Source organism: Sorex fumeus, unplaced genomic scaffold (genome assembly GCF_029834395.1).
Source record: "Sorex fumeus unplaced genomic scaffold, SorFum_2.1 ptg000014l, whole genome shotgun sequence".
Lineage (NCBI taxonomy): Eukaryota > Metazoa > Chordata > Mammalia > Eulipotyphla > Soricidae > Sorex > Sorex fumeus.
In genome coordinates, this window is record NW_026606071.1 from 7,727,593 (window position 1) to 7,744,964 (window position 17,372).

Here is a 17,372-nt window from a genome sequence, read left to right on the forward strand (position 1 = left end):
AACCCTGAGCAATGCCAGGTGTGGGTTCCCCCCATCGTTACCCTCCACCCTATCACCCCTGCCAAAAAAAAAAAAAGAGTATAGACAAGTTCAAGACCTTGAAAAATTGATACTGAACTAAAGATCACATTATATTCTTATGTTTTCTACAACATAAAAATTAGTAGTCTGGGGGGCCAGAATGATAGTATAGAGGATAGGGCTCTTGCCTTGTATGTGTTCAACTTGGATTCCATCCCAGCATTCCATATGATGTCTTGAGCCGTGCCAGGAATGATTCTTGATTTCCAGCGGTTCAGGTATTGACCTTGCACTTGGCCAATCCGACTTCCCGGTCCCCCAAGCACCGCCAGGAGTAATTTCTGTGTGCAGAACCAGGAGCATTGCTGGATGTGACCCAAAAAGCAAAAAAAAAGAAAAAGAAATTTTATGTATCAAGGTTTTTGTTTTGTAAAATCCATTGATTTAAGTTATCAACAACGTTTATGTTTTCCTTTCTATGCAGAGAGCCTTGGAATTTTAAAAGACTACCCTCACTCAGCTTTTACTTTAGAAAAGAAAGTCATCAAAACAGAACCCGAAGATTCAAGATAGCTGTGATTCTCCCACTGTTCTTTGGAAATGGCTTCAGATTTAAGGATAATGCTCCATCATAGAAATAAGCCTTAATAACCAATGTTGCCTCATTCAGCTCAAACAGATCTCATAGCCAAAGCATGACTGATTTAATAGTCTGGAGACCAGGAATACAAAACAGGAGCCACAAAAGAGAAAAGTGAGAGTGTTGCAACCTAAAACAGAAATATTCATCTATTCACATTCCTGTGTTGAATTGTTTTATGTAGAAAGGCTTACAAATTAATATTGTAAGCATTCATTATTTAAGAATGTACAATGTATTTGTGTAATTTATAGAAGTTAAAAATTTAGATTTTTGAGACCTGTTTGATCCAGCAGATGTGGATACAGTTTATTTACTTGAAATTTTGTTGTCTCCTTTAAATGTATCTAGCGTAAATACTATTATATGTAGTTAGAATCTATTCAGTTAAAAAACAAAAAGTTTGTGGTGTAATTTTGGCAAGTTGCAATGACTTTGGAAAAATGGAAAGCAAATACTCGATTTGAACCAAGGGGAAATATTGTGAATTTAATATTTGATAAAACTGATTTTGTTTAATAGGAGAAATCCTTTTTAATAGAAGAACATAACTTTTACTGACATAATCAGTGGACACTTACACTGTTAGTAAATACTGGAATTAAGTTAAAAAGATAAACATTAGAGTTAAAAGTCTATCTCACCCTCTTAACTCAGATTGTGTTCTATGATAGCTATTTAAGATACAGCAAAGCTAGGAAGTTCCTGCTTCAAAGAGAACTTCTAGCAAGTGGATTGAGGCAAAGAGCCTTGATGGAAAACTTTACTATTTCAGAATGTGTTAAATAGATTAAGACATAGTAAGTTAACCCTAAATGTGATAAGAATGGTGACTGTTGACAAAGGCTATAATATATAATAGAGTAAGTACTGTTTCTTATCCAGAAATTCCTCTCCATGTGAAAAAGAAAACTAGAGAACTCTCTCCCTGGAGTGTCTTCCCACCCAAACCAGCCCAATGTGTACAATCACCATGAACACATTTGCAGCCATATTTCCATGGAGATTTAGTTGACAACTGTAGTCATTATTTATTTTGCAATTTAAATTTTGTATATCTTTATAGATTTGTGAATGCAGTTTTTTTTCTTACAATTTATTTTAACTTGAGAGTATGTTTTTCATGGCCCCTATTAGTAGACTGTGTGCATATATGTGGGGATATGCTTAAATGTTAGTAAATATACTAGTGAAATGAGAATTTCCCATTGGAATTCATAGTTTAAAGAGAAAAGAATATACTACTTTTCCCAATATTATTTTTTTCTGTTGATTTAAGAGAAGATAATTTGACAACTTGACCTACTTCCTCCAGATTCATCTAAATCCAGATACTGCCGAGAACAGCATATGACTTGAAGAAATGTGTGGTTTTCAGTGTTGTTGTCATTTTCAGTTCTGTTCTAGGTCATAACTGTGTAAAAAAAAATACTAAGTTAAATCTGTTACACTAAAATTCATCAGCCAAATATTAGATGAAATGTCTACACTGTAGTCTCTGATCACTGTCACATATGTAATCGCTTTGTCATTTTGATTTATAGAATAGCTTTACAGTAGAAACACCAGTAAACAAATTTTATACTATTAAAAGGCTTTTATCCCTTCCTAAATGTATTAATTATCCCATAGTGTTTTGCCTACTGAAGAAGCTTTCATGGACTTTGCAACTTTGTTGCTTGTTTGAGGTTGTTGTGGTTGTATTGTTCACTGTGGGTAGTAGTAGTATGAGTTTGATTTAAATAGATTGTTCAGTTTTTAATATTAGCCATAGAACTGGTTAGTATATCAGTAGTTTCATGAAACGTTTCTTGTATTCTAATCTATTTTGAGAAATTTTGTGTATTTTTTTTAATTATGTCTTACAAATTCAAGTTTGTAGGTTTTAAATAAGCGATAATTTTTAAAGATGCAATCAACTTCCACAGTATTGATCCATCTTCCATTGCCCCATGAATTGCATCTTAAAATCTATAAATAAGTTTCCTGGAGTATCGTACTTTCCTGTTCTTTTCGAGCTTAGTGATAAGGGGGAAACACAACAAAAATTTCAGTAGAAAACAGTTTTTATTTTGTAAACACTAATGTATAAAACTTGCTATACATTGAAGCAAATAATATATATTTTTATTTGAATTGTAAATATGAATTGGATGTTATAACTAGTTGATTTTTTTTTCATTGTGTTTGAGGTATTTTCACTGAACAAGGTCAATTGGTTACCTCAGTATTACAGCCAATATAGTCCCAGGGACCATTTCTCCCCAAGTCTGTGTTGTACTTTATTATGTGAAGTCTGCGTTCTGTGACTCTTACTTAAAGCTGTTGGTGAGCTGGGACCAGTGCACTTGCTTCCTGTGGCAATAAAGATTTTCTGTGCCTCACACATTTATGTTTATAGAACTCTGTGCATAGCACTTTCCACAGTAATTAATCCTAGCCTACTCTGCTCCATGTCTGTCTGGGCTGGACCTGGGTATTAAGGGTCAGGGTCTTAGGTCTTAAGTCTAAACACTGTTATCAGCTACCTTATTTCTAGAAAGTCATTTGGCTAACGGGTGCTCTGTTGATTCTGGTCTGTCAATAGAGGGACTTTGTTTTTATCATTCTCACTTGAGATGTTTACAGGGTTATTTTTTAAGACTACCACATCTGAATAACTAACTTAACACATGGAAGCACTTTAGGATTAAAAATTTATACGATATTAGTATTTGTTTAAAGTGTTACTGTGATTTGTTTCAGTGTAACAAACAAATTGTGCTATTGTAAGGTATTAACAAAACCTTTTAAATGAAGTTCTAATTAATGAGTTTGGTAAATTGAGGAAGAGCATTATTTGGTCTAGCTCTGTGTGAGGTGCTGGGGTTAAGGGGGAAGCCATGGGAATGTCAAGAGTATTATAATCAGAACTAATACCAGAAAGTAAAAAGCAAATGTAAGTGTCTTAGAGACTTGGAATAAGTCTTTAAGGACATCTTGTGTTCAGTGGCATCATGTTAGTAAACAGTTTATTTGTGAAAAATCATATTTTGTGCATGATAATCAGAAGTGATCAGGCAAAACTGGAGTAGTGAACAGAAAGCGGTGAGAAGTGACAGAAAGCAGTAGTGATAATGCTTTTCACTTGGAGATCACTTCCCCTCTCCCCTCATAGGGGAAATGTGCTTTTTTTTTATTAATATAGGTACTTGAGTAAAAGCTTTAGGATTTGGTGATTAGGAGGCATCTGACATCTAGTATACATCAAGGTTATAGTTGATTGTATTTAAAACTAAGCATGCCAGGAGTTTCCTAACTAATGTAAGGTATGCTTAGTTGGCTACTTAAATATTTTATTATTGACGTAGTATCCATTGTGCTTGTGACTTCACTTAATCCTACACTTAGTCTTTACAAGAAAATCAACGAAGATTTTATAGGAAATGAATCCAGTTAGTAAATTGCTCAACTTAGAATCCAGCAAACCTACTGTGTTTGTAACAGCTAGAAGCATATACCCCAAAATAGTAGCTGCTATATACTATAAACCACCTCACGGTCCAGCCATGCACGGGTGGTTTTTCAGGGAATCAAAGCTTATTTACTCGTTACTACCTGTGGGTGTCTTCATTAATGAGATTCTCAAGTGGACCTTCAAACTTAATGACTGGTCCAAGATCTGGGGATGTATTGTAAATATGTTTAATCTCAAAAACTGTACTATTACGTATTTCTTTAGTGACCTTGTAAGATGATTCTTTGCATAGAAATGGTCAAGTACTCAACGCTGAGACTAGGGTTTTTCTTCCTTTTTGAGTATGGTACAATTAAAAATAGCTCTTCTCTGGCTACTGTTACTACCAAACTATGAAAGTTTTCTAATCACTTCAAAGGTGTTTTTATTTTTTGTGAAGAAGTTTATCAGAAATTGTTTCAATTCACCAACTTACCAGATTTAGAATTCAGAAACTGTCTTTACGTTTTTTAGCTCAGTGAAATTTGTTTTCTTTATAAGTCTAGCAAATTCCAACAAATACTTTTATGGGAATTAAATATTGATTGGTTCCACTAACAAAATTGGTTCCTTAAGCTCCTTAATTCTTTTGTCTTCCTGTCTTTTAGAGCCACATAGTATTTGAACATTAAAACATTGTCCTGTTGAATTCTGGGTCTCCTGGTTGTGTCTATTTAGTCACATTTTCTGAGGTTATTCTGACATACTAATAGTCAAGTTCCAAAACATCATTCCAATTATATTTAGATCTAGGCTTTACCAATTTGTCTTCAATTAGAGGAAATTTTTTATTATTTTTTGGTAGCAATTGGAATTACATTATATAAAACACTTGTATTGGTTCCAACATCTGCATGAAATTTTTAGTCAGGATCCCTTTTCTGTTTTGTTCTGCTTACCTGATTCCAGATGCTTCATTAAGAATCTGCCTCTAATTCTCCCCCCCCATCCATTTTGCAGTTGCCTCCTATTTTAGTTTTCCCTTGTAATTTCTAAAAAAAAAACTTGACTTTACATAGTATCAGAGAGAAATAGTTAAAGTGAATGCTGTGTATCAAATACAGCATTGCAAAATACAGGCTTATGTACATCATAACACTAGTTCAAAACCTTAGTGCCAAGCAAATGGTAGGGCCAACTCAAAAATTTTTCTTGTCACCTTACTGAATGACGCGGTTCGTGAATTTCATGGTAGTCGAAACAATGTGTTCCTCTCAGATTAGTTTTGCTGTGGGTGAACACCAGTTAAATTGTGCTTCATATTTACACATTCTGAAACCATGTGAGTCATTGCATTAAAAGTTTGCGCCTTGTAAGTTTATGTTTAAAGTGCCATATTCGACACCCACACACAAGCCTAAGCAAGCAAGGCCATTCTCTTAAAACTGTCACAGACCACCTCTGCTAGCAGGTCACTTCGGCTTACGTATGTAGGAAGATATTTAAATGGTGCATATGTAGGTGGAACTTTACCGGTAAATGGCTCAGCAGAGGTATTTTATAATTTCCTGAGTCTACCTCCCCTCTCAACTGTTAAACCAAACATCTGTGGTCTAGACCAATACCCTGCTATTTCTTATTCCTCCAAAAAATGATATGATTTCTTTGGGAACATGTTCTTATAGTGATGTCTCTAGAGTGATTCTAGTTGTTTCTCAAAAAATGCATACTTTATCAGTTAACTCTCAAAGTTGTATCACAATTTAGTTTTTTATTGATGTCAGGACAAGAAAGCTCATATAACGAGCTGGCAATAAAGTCAGACACCTAACTCCATTTAGTAGGGTAATAAAAGATAGTTTCACTCAAAATAAGTATCATAGGGTTACAGTGCTACAGTAGAAATTGAGGTGATTTTTTTTGGGGGGGTGGTTTGTGCGATGCTCAGGGGTTACTCCTGGCTTTGCACTCAGGAATCACTCCTGGCGGTGATCAGGGGACCATATGGGATACTGGGAATCGAACTCAGGTCGGCCACGTGCAAGGCAAATGCCCTGTCTGCTGTGCTATCGCTCCAGCCCCCAATTAACTTTTTTTTTAAAAAAAGAAAAATTGTCATATTTGAAAGTGAAAGAGATTAAGAGTTTGTTTCCCAATGTTACATTTATGTGCATGATAGTTGTTTTGCAGGAATAAGTCACTTTCTTTTGTTACTCCCTGATTAAGGTGACATTCTTTGTAAAACAAATGATTGAAAACCAAAACATTATATTCATAAATTAGTGGTAATTGTAGTGCCATACATCAGATTGACCATTTCCTAGTATCAGGCCAGCTGCTTGCCATTAAATTCTAACTCTTAAGAAGCAGTTGTTTTCACCTCTGTGTTGCAGATGATAAAACAAGTATTGAGTTGGGTAAGTAGTTAGCACACTGCAGAAAGTAATTTGGGCCAGGCCACTTGCTTGTTGCCACCTTATCCAGTCAAATTTCCTTTGAACCAAGTGGCCTGTGCTGTGCCCCATGAATACTTGACAATGCGGAGTTTTCCTGTATATGCATATAGGAAAAACTAGTCCCTGTCTCGGTTATTGACGAGGTAGCTAGCTCTTGACTAGGTGGCTGCAGGAGAAGCTTACTGCAGGAAGTAGATATTAAGGCCTGCCATTTTGAAGGCAGAGATCAAAGCACAGAAACAGACATTGATTGCCCTGCTCTAGGGTTAGCATATAGTAAAAGATCCAGTTAGGGTAGAAATCTATTCGGAAACCACTGGCAAAAGTTAAATGGACTTAAGTGGGAATTATTTTTTTTGGATTTGGGGGTACACCTGGCCATGATGCTCAGAGGTTACTCCTGACTCTCCACTCAGGAATCAAACCTGGGTCAGCTGTGTGCAAGGCAAACGCCCTACCCTCTGTACTGTGGCTTCTGGCCCCCACCCAGTGAGAATTTTTTTTTAATTTAAGAGTAAAACAAATAGAAAGGAATGCCCAGTAAGTGAAATTCATAAAAAGTTCTCATTTAATTTGGGAAGTGATTAGAAGTTTTGTCTTATACATGCATGCTCTTCATTCTTCATTCTTCTTCCCCCACCCCATCCTGTCCCTGCATTGTCTGTTGTGATGACCTGGGCTCTGATACTGACGTGCTCTCACATCTAGCTGTGCTCTTGGTGTGCTCCACATCAAGTTGTGGTGCTCATACCCCTCAACTATGGTGCTCACCAAGAATCATGATCTTTTAGTCGTGGTCACACACCTGGCTGGGAGTGACTGGAAATTGCTTGCAGCACCTTGGATCAGAGACCAAACAGGGGCCATGTTTGTACTCAGCACCAGAATGACAGGCATTAACCACGGCACTCGCCCTGGACCCCTAAGAGGTTTTGTTGTTGTTTGTTGTTGTTGTTATTGTTGTTTTAAGATTTACTGACATTTTCTCCCCTCTCCTTTTTTATTTTGTTGTTTTGGGCCACACCTGGAAATGCCCAGTGATATTTGAGCTCTATGCAAGGCTTGGGGCACCACATGGGGTGCTGGGGATCCTACAGGCTTATTGGGGAGGGGGTGATGTTAGCATATGTGAGTAGGACTTTCTTATAGGTAGCAAGAAATACAGAAGAATAAAAATTACAAGTTGAAATTAAGGGGGGTTTAGAATTTAAAGTCATTTTACTGGAGAGCATTCAAAAGTAAAGTTAGAAACCTATAATCCAGAAATAAACCTTAAGGGAACCCAAGATTGAAGGTTAAGGTGTGCTTTGAGTGTACTGAGGACTGAAAGAAAGGGAGTCAGTAAAGGAAACAAAGTTAACCATGGTTCATGTAACTACACTTGCATCTCCAAATTACTAGCTAAAACCTGATTTTTACAACTGTGAAATCTGGAATGTCCTTCCTTGTACTGAATTGCATAGTTTTAGAAATCTCACCTTCCCTTAAAACTTGAAGACCCTGATTGCCTGTTTGCTTCTCTGGCTTCCCTGAGGCTCATGAACACCGAGAAATAGAATTCCTCGCAGGAACATTTTCCAGGGTGCCTTCCACACCGAGTTTGGTTTGACATGCTGAATTATCTGAGTGACTTTCGGTTTATCTTAGAAATAAAAGTCTGGAGATTGGGAAAAACTGGACGAGGAACAGATTTGGGAGTTACTGGTGCCTCATAAATGGTCATTAAAACTGCAGGACTGAGTTGGGAAAATAGAAGGACGATGACTAAAGCTAAAATCATGGAAAATATTCGTTCACCTGGAGCAGGTAAAGTGCAAGAATTGCAAGCCAGCAAAGATAACCATGGAAGAGCAGTAGCACTGCACTGTAGCACTGTCCTCCCACTGTTCATCGATTTGCTCGAACAGGCCCAATAACGTCTCCATTTTGAGACTTGTTACTGTGTTTGGCATATTGAATATGTCATGGGTATCTTGCCAGGCTTTGCCATGCGGGCGAGATACTCTCAGTAGCTTCCTAGGCTCTCCCAGAGGGGTGGAGGAATGAAACCTGGCTCAGCCGGGCTGGCTGCGCGCAAGGCAAATGCCCTGCCGCTGTGCTATCACTCCAGCCCGTGGAAGAACAGTAAGGGAAAAAACTGAGAAGAACATCATGGAGAGACAGCCAGTAATGTCCCCTTAGATTGGGGTCAGGTAGGATGAGAGCAGGCTTGAGGCTTTGATTGCTAAGGAAGTTACTAACCTTTAAGAAAGTGTTCTCAAACAGGATAATCAGGAAAAATACTTGAAGGCAATTCTTTAATGTGTAGTTTGCGAAAGCAAAACAACATGAGGGCCAAAGTCAATGGAAGGATTGAAAATCAGTGGGTGGGGTATAAAGCTTCTTTCATTCAAGTAAGATCAGTTTTTAACCAGTGTCAGGAGTACATCATTATGTTTTGGTATCTCTAATTCAAATCTAAGGCTTGCTTATTCCTGAGTAACCACAGCCTTTCTTCATCACAGAAGGTTAGATTTATTTGGAGCTCAGTCTGCAAGCTAACATTGTCTGTACTTACAAGCCTTTGGCTCCTCATCCCAGCTCCCATGACAGCCTGCATCTGAGAAGGCTGAAGCGGAACCCCATAACCCCAAACTACAGCAGAACAGATTTGGGTTAAAGCGAAGAACTTTTTCTTGTTTTTTGGTTTTGATATTCTAGGTGTTTGGATTAAATGCCCTTTAATTGCAAAATGCGATTAATTCGTGACTTCCACTGCAGTTAGTCACTATCAGAACACTGACCTCTTTATCACAACATTGTGTTTCTTTGCATTTGGGGGGAGGGGGTTGTTTATTTGGTTTCGGTTTGGGGGCCACACCCAACTACGCTCATGGCTTACTATTGACTCTATGTTCAGGAATCACTTCTGGAGGCTCAGGGGACAATATGGGGTGCTAGGGATGAAACCCAGTTAGCTGTGTGCAAGGCAAGTACCTTACCCTGTACTTTTTCTCCAGCCCCATGTGTTTCTTTGTTTTATAACATTTTAAAATCTATGTTTATTTTTATCACTGCTTTCTCCAGCTGTGAGGACTTCAGAAATAAGTAGTGAACATCAAGAATGAAGAAAAAAAAAATTTAAAGCAACCATCTTTTTTTTAAGATTTGAAATATATTTAACTTCTAGAATGTGATTGTTCTCGTGCTAAGGGAAGCTTTGAGTTATGATTAGAACACTCTTAATAGCTGTAGTTCAGCCTGAACATATTCTCGATCTTTGACGAATTGATGAATTTTGATGACTTTAATTTTGTGAAAGTAAACTTGATACATCTGCTCCTTGCTTTTGCTTCCAAAGGGAATGAATGTATACAGAAGAGAATCTAAAAAGGACTATGTACCCAGCTATATCCTGGCAGTTTGAGAGAATAGGATCAGTCCACAAAGAATGTTGGAATTGGGAGTAAAAAATTATATTAAAAAAATCGTAGTAGGCTGCAATGCACTCTTTCAGCAAAAGTATAAAGTAACTTTCGGGGGATGGAGTTTGGGCCCACACCTAATTGTGCTTAGTACTTACAGCTGGCTCTGTACTTAAGGGTCACTCCTGGAGGTTCTGGGGGGTGGAGGACCACAGGCAATGCTAATGATTAAACTGGGTCAGTTCCATGCAAGGCCAGTGTCTTAAGCCCATGTTCTATCTCTCTAGCCCGGGAGAATTAACTTGCATTTGGGAGAGGGACTCCAAAGGCATTTGTAAGAGACTGGGACCAAGCAATGGTTCAGCTAACAGGGTTCAGTGCAAAGAACCTGCAGTGTAGGGAATTGCCTGGGCCCACCCTGGCAGTTCTTGGGATCTCCTGGGACCACCCCTGGTGATACGCAGGGGACCATGTGGTTCCAGGAGTTGAATCTGGGTCTGATACATAATAAGAATACTCCCTAACTACTGTACTGTTTCTCAAACCCTGGGCATTAACTTTTATAAAAAAAAAAAAAAAAAGTCAAGAAAATTGACCTCATACTTTTTAGGTGGTGGTTTTTAATAAAAATAGTTTTCAAATTTTTCAAATTAACTTTTCTCAAATCTCTCACAAGTCATCCATTTTACGTTTGTAGATGGGGCCCAAATTCTAATGAACATACATACTCATGGATGCCTTGCACAGCCCAACTGTGTCCTTCTATCTAGATCACAACCGTGACTGACGGGTCTAGAAAACCTCATTCCCTGAAGGAAGAATTTAACTACTCTGGTTTAACGCAGCAGCCTGTTCTCATGGCTGTGAGAAGCTCGTTCACATCTCTGTCTGCTTAAAGGGAGTCATGGGAGAACAATCGTTGAGAAAGGGGCTTTCATAAGTTTTCTAACAAGAGTGGAAAGGGTAGAGAGGAAATGATTTCCATCCCTAACATTTGACAGACCTTGCTGGAATTAAGATGAGGGAATCCACCTCAGGAGAGTCTCAGAGTGGCCAGTGGTAGATGAAACAATGATACTTGGTCCCAGGTCCAGTATCTCTTCACTGCTCCTCAGTGCTTAGGGAAGTACCACTACTGAGAGAAGACATCTGGGACCCAACAACTACCACTTAGCATGGAGGAATGAGTCTGTTATCTTGTTCTAGTCCCACACAGATACCTACCCTTAAGATTTTATGTTGCATCCTTATTTTTATATCTTATAAAAGTGTAATCAGTGTTACATATTTTCACAAAAATTAGAGGACCTTTCCAACCATCTGCTTGTTGAGGGACTGGAGTGATAGCGCAGTGGGTAGGGCATTTGCCTTTCACGTGATCAACCCAGGTTCGATTCCCAGCATCCCATATGGTCCCCCGAGCACCACCGGGGGTAATTCCTTAGTGCAGAGCCAGGAGTAACCCCTGAGCATCCCGGGTGTGAAACCCCCTCCCCCAAAAAAGTCCAATTAACTGCCTGTTGATTTGTTTAAAAAAAAAACTGAGACAGATAAACTTTGAAACTGTAAGAAAGCATTCATTAACATTATTTTGGTTGCAAAATAAATAAGGTCACTTGAGTTAACTTGAGAAAAAATTAGACATTTAGGAATACAGTGATATTTAAGGCTAGGTTGAAAGGGCAGCTCTAATTGGGCAGAAACTAGGAGTCTAGAACGCATGGGACTAGCCCAGATATTATCTCCCACTGCCTTCCATGGTCTTCTAGTATCTTTATCTCAGAAGCTGGAAATACCCCTGCTGCCTACTTTAGGAGGTGGGAGACCACTACCAGCAATAGTCATTCTACCTACCTAGGTGACTTCTTGAAATAGTCACCTGTGGTTGTGTTTCTTTTATACACTCTCTGCTTCTCCAGGGCTGGAGCGATAGCACAGTGGGTAGGGCGTTCGCCTTACAAGCGGCCAACATAGCCGACCCGAGTTCGATTCCTCCGCCCCTCTCGGAGAGCCCGGCAAGCTACCGAGAGTATTTGATATGCCAGACACAGTAACAACAAAGTCTCCAATGGAGACGTTACTGGGCCCGCTCGAGCAAATCGACGATCAACGGGAGGGCCTTTACCTTTACCTTTACCTGCTTCTCCAAAGCCACCCACAATGACTAAAAGAGATTTAGGAACATCCCAGCAAACACACCAAGAGAAAGTCAAGGTGGGCTTTAGGTGGGTTATTTACAAACTAGGTTCTTTTGTAATAATCGTTCATGAACACTAACTACCAGTTTGTGTCCGAGTTCCTGAGACGCGGTAGCTGTGAGAACAGACACTGAAACCTGGACAAGGGCTCTGGAAAGCCCCATAGGTCTGCAAGTCTAGGGCCTGAGGAGGAAATGGTGTGTGGAAGCTGGAACTGAAGTGAACGTATAAACAAAGGTACATCCCTGACAGCACACGTGTGGTTTGTGGCCATGTTTGGATTCATTTTGCCTGAGACACTGATCACTTGTACCACCTATCGTCCCATTGTTCATTGATTTGCTCGAGTGGGCGCCAGTAACATCTCCATTTGTCCCTGTTGCATGCTAGCATAGCCCAATGGTATATTGGGGGCTCTTTCAGGGTCAACAGAATGAGACCCGTTATTGTTATTGTTATTGGCATATTGAATACGTCATAGGGAGCTTGCCTGGTTCTGCCGTGTGGGCTAGATACTCTCCATAGCTTGCAGAGTTCTCCGAGAGAGAGAAATTGCATTGCTCTCTTCCGGGAATTTTATAATTTCTGGATCTTAGCCATTGATGAGATTACATGGCTCTGGGAGCAGTTTGTGGGTTTGACTGCCAAGCTACTGAAAAACAGGGGATCTGGGTGGAAGAGACCCAGTGCCAATCTGAGCAGGCCTGGAGATCTCAGCCATGGTTTTGCATACCTGGGTACCTCTACCGGTTTCTTCGTGTGTGAGGCTCGATCAAGTGTGTGGAGAGTGGTCTTGAGCATGGCTGTGGCTGGGTTCTGGAGGTTTTTGTCTGCCGGGGTTCTGCTTGTGGTGGAGAGGGAGACTTAACCCGCCCCCCTCCAAGGGGCCCGGTGAAGACAGCCTGGTGCGGGGGCAGGAGATTCTGCCAAGACACTGATACCTCGCACAAACTCAAATGGGGGATTTAAGGTAAACACAATCATGGCTCCAGATGTTCTGAAGTAAACTGGGTCTCTCAGAAAATGCAGATGTTGAAGCACTCACTCGGCCCCTCAGTACTTCAGTGTGTAACTAGAGTTGGAATTGGGGCCTTGAAAGATGTAATAAAATGAAAAGAAGTCAGTGGGATAACCTCTAATCTGATGTGCCTGCTGCTCACATGAGATTAGAAGAGGAAATTTGGTTATAGATTATGTCAGAGGGAAGAAGACGGAAGATGCAGGGAGAAACTGTCCACCTGCAAGCCAAATTCACAGGCCTGGGGAGATCCTTCTCTGTCTTGGGAAGGAACAGTTCCACTGACACCTTGATTTGGGTGTCTATTCTCTACAAATAAACGTAAGATAAATTTCTGTGACTTAAGTCACTATTCTGTGGTTCTTGTTATAGCGGTGCTAGAAAACAAATATACCATGACATTGGTTTCCAAAGGAAATTTCTATCTTTCTTTTAAGCATCAAGTTTTTGGGGAGGTTGTTTCTTGAGTTTTTTGGGGGGGTTGTTGGGGGTGCTCAGGGCTTACTCCTAGTTTTGCATTGAGGGATCAGTCCTGGCTGACTCAGGGGTTGAAGTCAGATTGGCCGTATGCGAGGTAAATGCCTTACCCACAGCACTATTGCTCTGGCCTCTTCAAAGGGAATTTCTTATCTTTAACATTTTTTTTTCTTTTTGAGAGCCACATGACAGTCACAAATATGAGGGGAGACTCTGGTGTGAGGGGACAGTCAAGTGTGAGGAGGCAGTCACAGGTGTTCTTTACATTCTTTGTATAAGCGTCTCCTCTAGCTGTGCTCAGGGGTCATCTGGTACCAGAGATTGAATCCGGTGTCCCTTTTATACAAGACATATGTTCCAGTCCCTTTAGCTGTTTCCCCAGGCCTCTTGTTCTGTATTTTGTGCATTTCCTAATACCATAGACTAAAAGTTTTATTGGGGTTAGAGAGATAGTGCCTTGCACACAGCTGGCCTATCCTCAGCACCCAATACGGTCCCCTGAGCACCACCAGGTTCTCAGCCCAGTCAGGACTAAGCCCTGAGTAATGCTGAGTGTGGCCCCCAAGTTAAAACACAGTCAAAATTTCCCACAAAAGTTTTATTGAATTACAATTGTCTTGTTTTTAGAAATAGAAGATATTGGTTTTACTGTTATTAGCTGGTCTCAAAAGCTAAGCTAAAGCTAAGCTGGTCTCAAAACAGGAAAGAAATCCTGGAAAGAAATCCTTAACTTTTGCCCAGGTGATAACTGATGGCCACAGTTTTTAGTGATTCAGACAGCATTCTTGAAACAGACCAAATATCTGTTTAATTACTGAATCCTACAAGCTTTCCGACAAGAGGAATTATTTTAAGCTGAATTCTGGTTTAATAAAATAGTTTATTGATTCTTGGAGTGCGTAGGAATTCATGTGTACACTGTAGAAAATTGGAAATATATGCTAGTTAGTAGACGAAATATTAACTATAGCACTGTAGCACTGTCCTCCCATTGTTCATCAATTTGCTGGAGCAGGCACCAATAATGTCTCCATTGTGAGACTTGTTGTTACTGTTTTTGGCATATCGAATACATCACGGGTAGCTTGCCAGGCTTTGCCGTGTGGGCTGGATACTCTGGATAGCTTGCTGGGCTCTCTGAGAGAGGCGGAGGAATCTAACTCATGTCGGCCATGTGCAAGGCAAACACCCTACCCGCTGTGCTATGGCTCCAGCCTAAATAATAACATAATAAACTAAATATAAATTGACCTGCTGCTTAAGTGTTCTAGAGTGGAAGTGTCAAGTTACAGTCTCTGTGCTGAGAAGTAAGTACCAAGGTTAGGGTTCTTGTCTTACATATAGCTGACCCAGTTTGATCCCAGGAACCCTATATAATGTCCCCCTAGCCCACCAGGAGTGATCCCTGAGCGCAGGGCCAGCAGTAAGCTCTGACTACTGCCAGGTGTGGCCCAAAAACAACAACAACAACAACAACAACAACAAAACCCTCTGGTGAGTATCTTGCAATATAAATTTAAAATCTGCAGATAAATGCATGTTGCACAATGCAATTATAATGTCCTGAGGTTAGCTTCCAGTTTCAATCTACTGTAAATGTGAACTCTTGATAGGCTTTCCATCAATAAATCTCTTAGTTCAAAAAACTGCAAAACAAAACTGGAGAGAGGAAGAGAATAAGACTCAAGGCAGAGCATAGGCCTTCCATGGATCCAATCCCTGCCACCAACAGTATTAGGCTGAAAAGAGCTGAATGTTAGAAATTATGCTAGAGATTTCAAACTTTATAAGCAACAAAAATGTTATTTCAGAAATTTTTTGTGGGGTGTAGGGTCAGGTCTCCCAAACAGAGCTAGGGAGGCCTGAGGCCTCTCCTGGAGATGCTCAGGTACCAGGTGATGTTGGGTTTGGAGCTGAAGTCTGCCACAACGGCAAAAAAAGCACCGTAACCTCTGTACTATCTCTCCATGTCAGTTTTTGAGAAGAGTATTCTCCTTTAATTCTCAGCTGAGAAACAACTTTGACATTGAGAAGGTTGAATTGGGAAGGTTTGTATTAAATACTTGATAGGGGTCATTAGCTTTGCTTAGACCTTGCACAGAGCATGCTTCCTTAATGCAGAGCTTCAGTGCTACCATTTCTTTTTTTTTTTTTCTTTTTTTATTTATTGAATCACTGTGGGAAAAGTTACAAGGGATACAGCCAAAGACAAGGGCCACATGGAGGGCGGGACCCACAGCTCCCGGAGGAAAAAAAAAAAAAGGTTCCAAAAAGAGCCGAGATCATCAGGAAGTCCCAGATGGGGTAGGTACCGCATCCTGCCTCCCCCAGATGGAACCCCGGTGACCAGAAGCCTCTACAAGCACAGCTCAAGTATGCGGGAACTAGGACTTTACCGCAAATCTGCCGGGACTACAGCTCCCAGGTAACCTCTGATTCCGGAAGTCACGCCCACAGCCCGCCCCCCAGCGCCATCTTTACAGCATACAGCCGAAGAGAAGGGCCACATGGAGGGCGGGACCCACAGCTCCCGGAGGGAAAAAAAAAAAAACACAGTTCCAAAAAGAGCCGAGATCATCGGGAAGTCCCAGATGGGGTAGGTACCGCATCCCACCTCCCCCAGATGGAATCCCGGTGACCAGAAGCCTCTATAAGCACAGCTCAAGTATGCGGGAACTAGGACTTTTCCTCAAAACTTACGCGGCCACGCGACATCTCTCCATATACAAAGTGATCAAAGGGAAGTAAACCACCCAACGTTTCTCCCTGAAAATCAGAGTTAAGTTTGGAGCATGGCCACAGCCCTAGAAACACAAGGACTTAATGCAGAACCCGGCAGCTTGGAGCAGAAAAGTGAATGGACTATGCCTTGATCCAGACCATCATGTCTGTCCGGAGGGGAAAGGGTGTTGCCCCATTTGCCCTCTCCTCTCTGGAAAGAAAGATGGCGGCCGCATGGGAGCCTTGTGGACAGCAAGTATGAGCCGGGGGTGTGGGGGCAACTAAAACCTCATGAGAAGGGGGGCGTTCCGGTCCATCCTTCATGCCCTACCGAGGTCACCAGCTGCCCCCCACGAGTGGCTCTCCAGCATGGCCACAGCCCCAGAAGCACAAGGACTTAATGCAGAACCCGGCAGCTTGGAGCAGAAAAGTGAACGGACTATGCATTAATCCAGGCCATCAAGTCTGTCCGGAGGGGAAAGGGTGTTGCCCCATTCGCCCTCTCCTCTCTGGAAAGAAAGGTGGCGGGCCACATGGGAGCCTTGTGGACAGCAGGTATGAGCCGGGGGTGTGGGGGCGACTAAAACCTCATGGGAAGGGGGGCGTTTCGGTCCGCCCTTCACGCCCTACCGAGGCCACCAGTTGCCCCCCATGAGCGGCTCTCCAGCACGGCCATGACTCCAGAGCATAGAAACCAATTTCTTAACTATCTGACTTTCAGTAGAAATACTTTCAGGGTCAATAAGTAAAATAGCAGAAATCCAAAACCAGTATTTAATTCTTGAACCCAGCTGTAGAAAGCAAATCACTTCACAATGCTTTTTCAGCATGTCTGATTTGGGGGGGGGGGCAAACTCTAAATAATAGTGGTGAAACTTTTATTGAAACAATGAATCTAATCAAAGCAGATAGAGTGTTAACTAGAATTCATCTGCCTCACAGGGACTGGGAGGGGTGGGGGTGGGGTTTTATTGGGGCTCTTCATGGTAAAAAATAAGTAT

The 17,372-nt window shown here is 41.0% G+C and overlaps 1 protein-coding gene across 3 annotated transcripts in view; it reads left to right on the top strand.

Annotated features, from left to right (window-relative positions):
- The window catches only part of NAB1 (NGFI-A binding protein 1), a 94,803-nt gene extending 91,756 nt beyond the window's left edge, over positions 1–3,047 (top strand). For all 3 annotated transcript variants that reach the window (XM_056111755.1, XM_056111757.1, XM_056111756.1), the window contains one exon: positions 506–3,047. In XM_056111755.1, the coding sequence (XP_055967730.1) occupies positions 506–594 (89 nt within the window). In that variant the 3' untranslated portion in view covers positions 595–3,047. The remainder of the gene's footprint in view (positions 1–505) is intronic.
- The last annotated feature ends 14,325 nt before the right edge of the window (positions 3,048–17,372 follow it).